Genomic DNA, 13,175 nt, shown 5'->3' on the forward strand with positions numbered 1-13,175 from the left:
GCTGAGGAGCTGGGCCAAGAGGAACCTGATGAGGTTCAACAAGAACAAGTACAGAGTCCTGCAACTGGGAAGGAATAAAAAAAATAAATAAACAAAATAATAAACTGCACCTGTACAGGTCAGGAGGAGATCTGCTAGAGAGCAGCCCCATGGAAAAGGACCTTGGAGCCCTGGTGGACAAGTTATCCATGGGATAGCAATGTGCCTGTGTGGCCAAGAAAACCAATGGCATCCTGGGGAGCATTAAGAAGAGTGTGTCCAGCAGATTGAGGGAAGTTCTTCTCCCCCTCTGCTCTGCCCTATGAGACCTCACCTGAAGTATTGCGTCCAGTTCTGGGTTCTCTAGTTCAAGAGGGACAGGGATTTACTGGAGAGAGTACAATGGAGAGCTATGAGGATGCTGAAGGGACTGGAACACCTGCCTTATGAAAAAAGGTTGAGAGACCTGGGGCTTTTTAGTCTGGAGAGGAGAAGACTGAGACCAAGAGATCTTAGTAATGTGTATAAATATATGAGGGCTGGGCTTCAAGAAGGAAGGGACAACCTCTTAGTTGTGCCCTGTGATAGGATGAGGGGCAGTGGATTCAGGAGAAAGCACAGAAAGTTCCATCCCAACATGAGGAGGAATTTCTTTATTCTAAGGGTAACAGAGCCCTGGCACAGGCTCCCCAGAGAGGTTGTGGAGTCTCCTTCTCTGGAGACTTTCAAGCCCCATCTGGATGCATTTCTGAGTGACCTGCCCTAGTTTGGTGCTGCTATGGCAGGGGTGTTGGACTTGATGATCTTTAGAGGTCCCTTCCAAACCCTGACATTCTGTGATGTAGTGATACATCACATGTAGTGATATTTATCTAGTGATAAATATCACTAGAGTGTGTCTATGACTTCTGGGTGTATTTGGTTTTTAATGCAGTACTGGCAAATGAACTGGCAACACAAGCTCTGTGGACAAGGAAATCTTTAACGTACTAAACCCCTGAGCTCCTGTCCCCATCCCACCTATTAAATTGTTCATTAAAAAGTTTTAAGAGTTTTCCAGAAATTTCCCTCCTCAAAAGGAAAATCAAAACCTGTGACTGCTGGGATATAAACTTTTGACCACATTTGTGTAGCCTTCACTAAAAAGAAAATTTCAATCCAGCTAATGTGCCAGCTTCATTGCTGTAATAAATACAGCAAGTGATTCTTTCTGTGCAAAACATGATTCTGCTTTAATCTTTGTTAAAGTCTAAACTAGATATTTCAGACTTTCAGTTTTACCTATAGTCTAGATTTTTAAAAAAATAATTTATACTTTTCAATGTGTTAAAATGGGAGTAGTCTCTTGCTGAGAAGCCTTTTAATCAATTCTGACATGGAATAATAACGATTAGTTTTTTAAGTAAACCCCTGGGTTGCAAGTTGAATGAATATAATTAAAATTCTAGAAACAGTCTCCCAGTGAGACCTATCCTGCTCTTCTTTACACTATTAAAAACAGGAGTAAATCCACGGAACTTAATGGGAGTATTACTGTAAGCAAAGGCAAATATGTCCTGATGTTTTGAGGTGGCTATAATTGGGTAGTCAAAACAGCAATTGTGCATTCTAAAGTGTAAAGCTAATAAGTAGTTTCACTGGAGTAATTACCTTTAAATCAAATCTTCAGACTGACAGGCTCACAGTCAGCTCACAGGGAACTGAGAAACATGGTTGTTAGGGTGAAGTGTTACCTGTAATCATCTCTAACACATGACAGCAAAACTTCCTCTCATTTCATTACATTTTGGAGTGGATTTTCTGCCAACTTGACAGTTGTGGAAGATAAATCTTTTATTTAAGCTAGGAACAGGCAAAACACAAGCATAAACCATGACAATATCTCAGATACTCTTCTACAAAGCTGCAGCCACTCTGAGGAGAGAACACACAATTCTCATGTCAAAATAACAATCCACAATGCTGCTTCCTCACTGCTCCTTTCAGCACACCCTTCATGTCTTGGGAATACCATACCTGGGGCTCTTTCTCCATCCCCATTTCATGCTATTCCCTGGATATGTCAGCCTCCAGGCCAGCAGTAAGAGTGCTAGGGGGACAAGCAGTGCTAGCAGGCTGAGGGAAGTGGGAAAGAAGGGCCTTATGCTTCCCCTTTTTAACTGCCTGCAGCATGAGCTATGGGGGAAAATGGTCTTTCTTAGGTGTTTTCCACTCAGTTGTGGCCTCCCCTCTTTTCCCATCTTGTGTAGTTCTTACTTCCCATAGTACTTCCCTATGGAGTCACCCTGTGCTCTGTGTATCAGCAGACTGCATTTTGGCAGCAGGGGTGCTGTGTACACTCCTTCTTTCCCCTGACCCTATCCTAATGTCTTTTCCCACTCTTATGGTTGTCACCTTGTGACCTCAAACCCTTGTAATTTTCCCAGGGAGCAGTGACATTTGGCTATGCTTGAGATATATTTTCTACCCCGCTGGCTTTCTCTCTTGAAACTGAGCATAGGAGGAAGCTAAACAGTTTTAGGTACTTTAGTTCAGGTATGTGATTTGGAAATGTAATTTTAATTCCAGCCACGAGGGGACCTTCATAATTTATTGTCTGCTTCCTGCTGGTTCATCTGGTCCATACACTGAGATCTATACCCATGCTGACTTCCACCAATATACTACATCTCCCTCTTAGCTGAGGATCTGTTCAAATCCCAGTATCTCCTGCTAAGTCAGCTCTCACATCCCTGGACTCTGCATCCAAGTTTATACCAGTGTTTCAACCAAACAGCATCTTTCCTCTGTTTACCCAGCAGCTTTGGATTACCGTTTCAGGTCACCAACTTTCTACAGACTGTGGGATACTAAGGAGTAATACTAAGGGCTTCCTGCAGCTGAGCTGGTGGAAGGGATGGGGAATAGAAAAAGTGACTTCTTCATGTGCTGATCCACACACATTTCTGGGCCAGGGAGTCAGGGCAAGGGAGAGCTGAAGCATTCTTTGTGTCATTTCATACCATAGCAATCTATCCACAGTATGATTTTAAAGACTGCTGCTTGTGGAAGTTCTGCTTCTTAGGTAAAAGCAGATTTCTAAATTCTTTTACATTTGGCATTCATTAAGCAGATGTCCAGAGTTTATATCAAAAGTCTCCAAGCCTTGCACAGAGGAATTTGGCAAACAGCCTCTGCCAGCTGCTCCACTCCAGAACCTCCTCTGCTCCCAGCTCCTCTGTGCCGAGCAGCACCAGGTCCCTGCAGAGCTGCTCCGGACTGATCCCTCTCCTGCAGGAAAGGCAGCTCCCCCATGGCTTCTCTTTTCCTCTTTCCAGGTAGAGCTGTGATCTTCATTTCAGCCACAGGGGGGAACCTCAGGCTTAGTCATGAAAGGCCTGAGGGCGAAGTGGGCTCTCCCCTCAGGCCCATATACCTTTCTCCAATTCAGAAAAAGGGCCCTCCTATTCGAAAAGGTACACATCTTTTTTTCTCCCTCAGTTATAATCTGAGGGACATATTATAACTTCATATTAACTTTTTTTTTTTTTTTTTTTTTTTTTTTGTATCTGTTGCATTCAAGAGAGACATATGAATCACAAATGTCCATTACTCTTCAGGTCTGCTTAAGTCATGCTCAGGTTGGAACTGAAGTGGTTCCCAGCTGCCACACTCTTGGGCCCTCTGTGAACTCTCAGGAGGGCGATGAAGTATTTCATATGCTCTAAGCAGGCCGAGTTAAACCCAAGGTCCCCTAGATTGTAATTAAATTGTTGTCTATGTGAAATCTTTCTCATCTGTTAGAAGTGTTCAGAAAATCCTCTTTGTGTTTTCAAGTCTTAGAAACGCTATGGGAATGCAAAATAAAAGAAAATAAAAACAAACAATACGTGAATGGTGACAATGTTTAGAAAGGGATTTCATGGAAATTAAATATTTTTCTTCAGTATAAATAAAGGCATAAAGTTCTTTTTATAGCAGGAGTGTGTGAAATGTGAAACCCTGGCAGTGAGAAGCAATACCGATATGAATCAGAACAACTATGACAAACAAAATTTTTTTTCCCCAGAGATATGACTGTGATCTGATGGTGACAGCAGCAAAGAGCAAACCTGAAGTGCCCATTTCTGCCCCTGACTCACTCCATGACTGAAGTAAATACCCTGTCTATACATCCGTTTACCCATCTGTAAAACAGGGACACACATATCTATATTTTATCTGATCCAGCTCCTGCCAAGCGTCATTAATGGTTGCTGACAGCCCTTTTCTGTCAGGAATGCAGAATTTCACAAGTGGAAAATACAAGTCATTACCACTTTGCCAGGACGTCAGCACCACTCCTTTTGTTAAAACACCTAAAAGCAAACATGGTGATACCAGACTGACTGGAGTATCTCTTTATTCTCCTGGTAGTGCTGAAAAACTTCTGAGTTAAATCTTACACAAACTTCAGAAGTTGGTAGCTCTCTAAAGCTGCTGAATGCTATAAAAGCAGTCAGCTAATCTTGCCAACCAACCACCACTAACTGACATTAACCAACATTTTTAAATTTTGTGCTTGTATTAATTTATTTAAATGAAATGTATTGCACAGGGTTTTTTTTCTGTCTTCATTAGTTGAAAGATCTTTAAAATTATACTTTATATCTGAACTATTAACTAATCTTACCCCTTGTGGAGTGAGTTAGCGGTCTCAGAACCAATGCTAAAGTTAAGAAAAACTTTTAAATGAGGTTTCCTAATCACAGAACACACATAATCTTGTAATTGCAGAATCAGCACACAGAGCAACAGCTGAGAGAGGCTGGAAATGGCACCATCCCTCTGTGGGGGTTCCTTCCTGAAGGGTTCCCCTCTAGTCTGTGAAAGCTCCCACTTAACCTGTGAATAAACTCTTTTTCTCTCTTGCTTGTCTACAGATTGAAACTGCCACAGCTACATAAAGGAGTTAACTGGGTCCAGCCCGTGTGGAATCCTGCATACCTGTTTAAAACTGGCCTCTGTGTTTTGTGCTGTTCTCTATACATTTTCCACAGTGAGTCTTCGTATAAAGCCATCAGTTATAAAATCATGCTTTTGTTATGACTTTAGGTATGTATTGGGCCTACTGAGTCTTCATATTTTGAGACTGCCTTTCTGCACTACAAAATTTGAAACTAGTGACGAAGTTAATAATAAAAGCAATAAGTCTATCTTCTTCTAGAAAGAGCTTACGCCTTCTTCTAGTCTACCACCAAGGCATGGGCTTTGGTATTCTCTCTGCTGGTGAAAAACACTGCCAACCATTTCCTTTGGAACTTTACTGCTACTGCTTTTATGTAATTTGGGGGTAGCTGCCACCCCTCCCACCCTCATGACATACATCTTGGCAGCTCCTTGGAAGAACTCCCACAACTGCTTATACACAAAGAATCCAGCACAAGACTTGATCATTTAAGATGGAAATTCAGATTGGACAAGTTCCTGTCTAGGCACTACCTAATTCTAGAAAAGCATCTAAAGATAAATGAATTTTTCTTTTTGAAGTTGCTGAGCTGCCTTCCTGCCTTCTTCCCAGGTATTTGCAAGCTGCGGGCTTTGTGGTGCCTCAGGAGAGGGCATGTCTGTCGGTGCCTGTTGAAAAGGACTTTTCTAAAGACTATCTGCAAGATCAAGCTGCTAAAGTCAGTTGTAACCGAATAGTCCGGAAAAATCAAGGCAGATCAACAAATTATTTATAGTCTCGTTGGACTAAGAAGTCCCTGCAGAAGCCTGGGCTGTGCTGCATTATGTGTTGAGGGAGCACAGCCCCTTTTGCAAGGAGCTCGCAGCCCAAGTACCAGGCAAGAGACAACAGATGGTGAGAGACAGATGGGAGAGTACAAGGGAACAATGAGATAAATGAGCAAAAAACTATGTTGAAGACTTTAGCATTTGGTTCCAAAATTATTAATTTTACTAATCACCTCAGCTGATGTAACCCTACAGTAGGATGCCTTTCCTGTTCCAGAGGTCTTAATAGCTACAATTACAACACATGCTTCAGCCCAGCATGGGTTACATTTAAGGTAAAGAGTGGGAGTTAAGCAGGCAAAAAGTACCGAGGTGGGAGCTGTTATTTGCTGAAAATCCGTTCAGTAAGGGGGGCTGGGGTATCTCAGCAACCAAGGGCTTAAGGCAACTTGATTAAGCACAGCACTGTAAGCAAAGCGCTGACTGATGGAAAATTCAGGCAGAGGTTCTGCCCTGCAGCCTCTGTGACTCGCAGGCGAACCTGTTCGCAAGCCTCCGGAGGGTGTTACACGCCAGACGTGAAACCTTGCCAGCCCGGTCTTGGGAACCTCCGGTGCTCCACAGGCAAGGAGCGCGGCCCAGGCGGGGCGGGCAGCACAGCCGGTTCCCCAGGGCTGGATCGAGAGATACGGCGCCCACGCACAGCGGACCTGTCCCTGCGGGGTGGGGACAACTCAGTCACCCTCCCAGCCCCCCGCGGGAAGAGCTGAGCCGTCCCCGGGGATGCCGAGGGCCCTGGTACCGAGGCCAGGCAGGTGCCGTAGGGGCCGGGCCGTGGGCTGAGGTACGCCCGCCCGCGGCGGGTGGGGAGTGTCACAAACCCACCCCGATCCGCCACGGAGGATCTGGGATGCTGGGAGGGTGTCAAAAGCTGACTGCTCCCAGCCCCAGCTGGGAGGGGGCTCGAGTGGAGCCGCGCTGACCCTCTGGCCCGCGGGTGGCCCCAGAGCTCCGGCGCTGCGCAGCCGCCGCGCCCGGCGGGGTTCAGGCAGCGGGCGCTGGAGAGGACAGAGGTAAGGCGGGAGACAGAGAGCGCCCCGCCGGGATAACTCGAGCCTCCCGCAGCTCCTTAGGACCACCTCACGGAAAGCGAAACCAAAAGGGCGGGGAAAGGGCGGGAGGGGCTCCCCGCGGCTCATCTCGCCTCGCCTCGCTCCTCCCCTCATCGCCAAGGCGGAGCCAGGCGGTAGCGGTGGGCGAGCGGGCGGGCTCAGCGCGCCCTCATGGCCCTGGCGCCGGGTCAGCGGGCACGGTAGCCGGCTCCGGCTGTCGCCGCGGGTGAGTCAGAGCTGCCAAGGGAAGGCGGGCGGGACATGAGCCTCGCCGCCGGGCTCCGACCGGCGGCCGGAGACTGAGCCACAAAGAAGTTTTCCCAGAGGCGGCGGCTCGGCGTTCCCCATGCACGCTCCCGGCCGTCGGCCTTGGGGCGCTGCCCGGCAGGCACCTGGCGCCGATCCCACCATGGAGCCCCGCGCAGGGCTGCACAACAGCCCGGATCTGTGCCGGGGCAAGCGGCTGAGCGTGGGGGAGCTCCGCTCCCTCTTCGAGGCTCGCTGCGCCGCCGTCGCTGCCGCCGCCGCCCGACAGCTGCCCGACCCGGCGAAGAGGGGCTGCCGGCCCCCCAACGGGGTGCTGCCACCCGTCATCCCCCGCCTCACCATCACTACCGAGGAGAGCGAAGAGGCGCAGAGCAGCCCCCAGGCGCAGCCGGCGCGCCCGGAGAGCGGCTGTCTGAGGACGGACAACTCGTTGCACCTGCAGTCCCGCAGGCTTTCCACCTCCTCGCTCTCCTCCACCGGCTCCTCGTCCCTCCTGGAGGACTCGGAGGACGACGTGCTGAGCGATACGGAGTGCAGGAGCCAGGGCATCGTGCACCTGGAGCACGGCGAGGAATCCAACCAGGTAGGGGGGGGTTGGGCGGGGGGAGGGCGGGTTCTCCCGGGACACACTGCCCCCCTCCGCGGCCAAGCGGGGCTGCCGTGGGTGCCCTCGGCCGCTCCGGGGTCACCAGGCTCTCCCGTCTGACGCGAGGTTTCCGTGACCCAACTCCACGCAAACTCCGGGAAACTCCTGTCGTGGGGCCGGCAGCGGTTGCGGCTGCTGTGCCGCTTTGGAAAGCGCTGCCACACGTTGGGCTTTTGTGAAACCCGGCCAAGTGCGCGCCGGTTTCTTTCTGCTGTGAAATTGTGCTTGATGACCCAGTAATACGTGTGGGACGGACGGACGGTTTTAAATCATAATTGGGTTGCTTTTTTTCTGGGTTTTCTTTCCATTCTCCTTTATTAGATCTTCAAGGTAACTTTTTTCCAGGCATTAACCAGCAGGTTTTTTGGGGTTTTTTTTTGTCTCTTCCAATCCCGGAGGCTGTGGTTGTCAGTTTTTGAGCTGCTTCTTGCTGTGAGCATGACAGGAGATGGGGAGGAGCTTGGAATGGGCAGAATGCATGCTTTTGTCCATTCTGGCAGTAACACATTCTTCTCAGCAAATCCCCTCTGTAATTTGGCAGCTTTCATCCATAAAGTGGGACTTTTAAAGGCATATAGTTAGTTGTTTTTTCATGATCCTTTGTATGTATTTGCCTGACTCCTTATAATATACTCCTTAGGGTTTTGTAATTGAAATGTGTTGCTTTATTCAATTCCCCCTCCCACCCTGCAACTTAAATTGTTCTTCTGCTGCCTGCTCATTGACACGGAATTGTTTTCAAGCAGAGCGTATGTTTTGAAAAAAATGTGTCAGAAGGAAGTAATGCAACTTGTAGGTGATACCTCCAGCTGGACTTTTCTCGTGGTAATTGGGGGTTTACTACTTTAGAGGACACATAGTGCAGGAGCTAAAATGCTATGTGGAATACTGGCTTTGTTTGCATCAACTTGTGATCTGGTTTTGGGGAAAAAGAAAAAAAAAGGTTTTGTACTTTGTCATATTGTATATCAAGGTAATAATACTGCTTAATTTGTACTTTTGATCCTGCGATAGAATCCGGTTTGTGTGGGAAATAATTAGTACTGTATTGCTGTTCAGCTTTCTTTTCCAAAATACCTGCTATGCTGTGGGCTTTTTGTGCAAGGAGCAGAAGAACAGAAATTAAAGCTAGAAAAGGTCTGTTGAAGCATTTGAATTAATATTCTTACTATTGCAGTGGGCAGTATGTGTGGCTAACAGGGAACAAGACTTTAGTGACACCACCTTAGCAGTATGGAGAACTCTGAGATGGCATCACGACATTTTGTTAACTTGGCTGTGACTTTAGGCTGCAAAAAATCTTCTTCAGACAGGAACCCGTGCTGCCTTTAAGCTTTGGTTCTGCATATTTGAAGTCATTGATAGTGAGTGCAATATTGAATTTTAAGTCACTCATTGGAAGTGTCTGATACATGCATGTCATAATATATGTAAAACATTACAGCAGAAGTGGATGTGACTACTAGTACTTTCTTCTAAATTATATGAAGTTTCTAGGTACTTCAAAATTGCAAAGGATTTGGTTACCTTTTAATGATAAGAAAGTTTTAATGTAAAGAAGGTCTTCAACAATAATTTATAGACAAACTAAAAATAGTTGCATTATAAATACTTTAAACTCTGAGAGAATACCCTATTTATTTAGGTGCCTGGGCAATTGAACTTCAAGAGTATTACGGGAACTCCATTGCTGGAAAAAGTTTTTGAAGGTTTCCCAAATTTAGTGCAGCTGCAGTGTTTTATTTAATGTCTCATTGGTAAAGTAAATATTTACTCAACAGGTAAAATAATTCATGTTTTTAAAGGCTGAGTTGCTTTTCCATACCTGCAGTGTTGGGGAAGTTTGGGCAAACTGTCCATCAAGAACTTGCATTCCAACTTGTTCTTTATCTCATTATGACTTACTTAGCAAGTTAATTGGTACCTAGGATGCTAGAACAGCAGAACTAAGTATCACTAACTTTATGACACTGCCCCATAAATCAAATGGACTAAATATTTTATTTGTGTAATGCATATTCATGTATTTCATTCTGCCTTTCCTTGCTGCATTACCCATCTGGAGCTCAAATCCCAGGGATCTGTTGTTTTCCCTGTGGTCTGCCTTTCATCACAGGTAGCTGTGCTATGAGCTTGTCGATAAAAGGTGACCAGGACAAACTTGTTCCTGTGTTTGATGTATTTTGGTACTGGCACTGATTCTTCAGTGAAGCAGTGAGTATGTAACATGCCAAAGTAGGAGACTGCAGGTCCAGCTTTACAGGACCTGTCCTTTCCACTAATTTACCCTAATTTATGAACAGTAACCTTCTGTGGTTTATATCAGAAGGCTCTGGGTTCGAGGCATGCGTGCACGTGTGAAAATAACTAGGAATTTTAGGATAACCCAAGGAGTGGTTTTCTATTTTGAAGATTCTATTTAAAGGTAAACCAGCACATTGTGTTTGTATTTTTTGTTTTTAGTGTACGTATTTTAATAGATGAAGGCTCATTCTTGGGAAGGAGCACAGAGGCTAAAGTTCTAAAGGAAACAGAAATCAGAGGTGGGAATAACTTGATGTTCTTTAATTCATGGGAAATGGTGACATTTTAAAATTTCCATTGTTTTGGAATTTCCTTTTGAGTTTTATTTGGAAATGTTAGAAATCAGATTGGAGCCTGGCACAGCTAGACCAGTGCTCAGAGGACTGCTGAACTGTCAAGCCTACCAGACTCCCCAGTGCCTAGCAGAGACCTTGGAAACTTGCCCAGCTCATCAGCTGCGGGACTGGAAGTTCTGATAATGTTCCTGTTATCAGGGCTTCAAGGCTTCCATCTGCAGGCTCAGGAACTTGAGACCTAAGCTGAAGAAGGCCCTCCCAGGCCTCTCAACTGGAGTCCTCTCTACTGTTCACCTGGAAATGAAGACCCAGTTGGGTCTTTGAAATATTATGGGTTCTCCAGCTCCCTGTGCAGGCCTGTGGGAGAGAGAGGAAACTCTTGAACCCTTCCTCTTTGTTCAAGGCTTGCTGCCCTGGGGATACTGACCCTTACATCCTAGGATGCTGAGCTTGGGAGGGCTGTCCCTGACCATGGCCCCTGGAGGAGGATTCACCCTGTGCTCACTGTGCAGACAGGGGGCTCTCCAAGAGGCTGAATGATTAATTTTACATTAATTAAATGTTAAGCATTCCATGGAGCACGCTGGGTTGGATGAATTGGTATGTCACGACAATGTTATATTATTGTTTCCTATGGAGCAATCTGTAGGCATGGCAGGGACCCTGCTGGGGGACTGCTGAGTGCCTTGGGACCAGCAGCTGGTGATGACAGCACAGTCCCAGCCTGGCTCTGCAGGGACAAAGTGCTGTTTGCACCTCTGAGAGAAGCCCAGAGGTGTTCCAGTTCCTCAGCACAGGTTTCATTTTGCACTAAATAACAGAGGCTTTGGCAACTGAGCTGCCCTGGCTTTTCTGGAGGAAGACTCCTCTAGCAGCAAGGAGTTGGAAGTGTGAGAGAAGCCTGTCTGCTGCCTAGCTGAAACTGTGGTTCTGTTAAAACCAGTTGTGCATAGCTGTGTTAATGTAATTTGCATAACACCATAGCAGGAGCTTCACAAATCTTGGCAGTTAAGTTAGTAAAAAAAATTACTGGCTGTTTTTTAAACAGCCAATTGACAGAATAGATTTAATCCTATGACAACAGTTAACATTCCTGCCTTCCCTTGCATTTAAATGGGAAGCATGCTTTTCTACCCTTGCTTCATACCATCTGGGAAGTGTATATACACAGTTGAATCTTGCTGTGAAAGCACTGTGGTCCATTTATAGTAGTGGAGAGAGTGCAAGAGTTATCTATTTTTGTCTCCATTCTGAGAGTGAGCAGTTTTAAGAAATGCCTAAGTCTGGTTAACACCTTCCTTGTTGGGACAGAGACTTTAAAAAGTGGTTTTCACAGAGAATAAACACCTCTTTAGAGGAGAATGTTATTTACTAGATAGAAACATGCCAAATAAATCTACTTGTTCTCATAACTGCGACCTGTCTTTCCAAATTCTTAGATCTGTAACCATGAGAACAGCTGACAGCTTGCTGCAGAAGAAGCAGTTCAGTCCTTGCTTGCAATGATACCAGCCCAGAAACTTTGGGGGATGGCTGTTAGTGAACCTTATGCCTTCACTGATCTTCTCACCATTGTTTTTCCTAATACCAAGGACCTTAAAGTGGGCAAACACAGAGACACCCACTCTTAATAAATACAGAGCAAAAGTTTCAACTACTTCACCTCAGGGGTGGATTACATAAGCTAATGCAGCAGAACAGAATTGTTATTTTTAAATGAAGAATGGGAATGAAGGAATGACATAAGTAATACTGTTAATGGGTTTTTAGCCTACTTTCTGAAGGAAAGAAAGCTTGTGTAATCACTCTGTCAATTCAATTTTAACAGCTTTAGTAGATTTCAGCCAAATTTGGCAGTGGCATAGAAATCTCAAGGTTTCTTCAAGAGCTCATTAAAGTTCCACAAAGGTCAGGCTTTGAGTTGAAGAGAAGGAAACCAAAATAAGTGCAAACCTTTTCTTCTCAGAGGATGCAAGATGAGCTCAACAGTTGTCTTCTTTTTTGCTTGTGAACTAGCAAATAGCATGTGCATACTGGCTGCTCCATCAGGACTTACCTGCTTGAGCCAGTTGCAGCAAGTCACCTGTCTGAGCATCCTCTTGTCAAATATCCTCAGGTCTCTGGGTATCTCATCTCTCATGGTAATTAGGAGAAAGTAAGGGAGGGAACATAGAGTGCTGTGGGCTGGTGAGGTTTGGGAATAGGGATGGCACTAGCTGAAGGACAGGGGAGGAAAGTGGGGATATGGAAGCATGAGAGGGATTGGAAGGTTTTGGCACAACCTTACAGAAGACAGTGACAAGCTGTAGTTACTCTGATAAGGGTGCAGAGCAGTAGATGCCTATAAAGGAGGAGCTAGGTTTCATCAGTCTGCTGCTCGTGAAACAACTACTTTTAATGGAATACATTTCATGGTTTTAAAATAGGTGTTGGTTTATGATAGTCTTCTGAACTGAAATCCTTCTACTGTACACTGAACAAATGTGAGCAGCTCTAGAGTACATTCTGCATTTCCATATTGCAGAGTTATTGGGCCAAAACTCTAAATCAGGAGCCTTCTCATAGTTTGAAAATGGTTTCTTTTTCAGTGTACACTCAGGTGTATCAAAATATAGCAGTAAGAGTTCTTGTCATGACTTTATTAGTAATGTAGATTCTTGTCTAGCAGGATATGAGTTAAGTCTCATTTCAGTCAAGGAAAGAGGCAATTAAATGTTCTATCAGTCAAGAGTTTCTGATCTGTGATATATCTGAAACAGTGACTCAAAAGCTACAAGATTCTTCTCTTTTGAACCAATTTCTCTCTCACAGTTTTCACTTTTCCTCTGTTAAAGGACATCTTGCTTGGGCGGACAGTTTAAAATTGCAAAACCTCTT

At 45.4% G+C, this 13,175-nt stretch overlaps 1 protein-coding gene across 1 annotated transcript in view; it reads left to right on the top strand.

Annotated features, from left to right (window-relative positions):
- Positions 1 to 6,895: 6,895 nt before the first annotated feature.
- Positions 6,896 to 13,175, top strand: part of ITPKA (inositol-trisphosphate 3-kinase A) — a 36,722-nt gene continuing 30,442 nt past the window's right edge. The window contains exon 1 of the mRNA XM_030452226.1: positions 6,896 to 7,635. Within this exon, the coding sequence (XP_030308086.1) occupies positions 7,132 to 7,635 (504 nt within the window). The 5' untranslated portion in view covers positions 6,896 to 7,131. The remainder of the gene's footprint in view (positions 7,636 to 13,175) is intronic.

Source organism: Calypte anna, chromosome 5A, assembly GCF_003957555.1.
Source record: "Calypte anna isolate BGI_N300 chromosome 5A, bCalAnn1_v1.p, whole genome shotgun sequence".
NCBI lineage: Eukaryota > Metazoa > Chordata > Aves > Apodiformes > Trochilidae > Calypte > Calypte anna.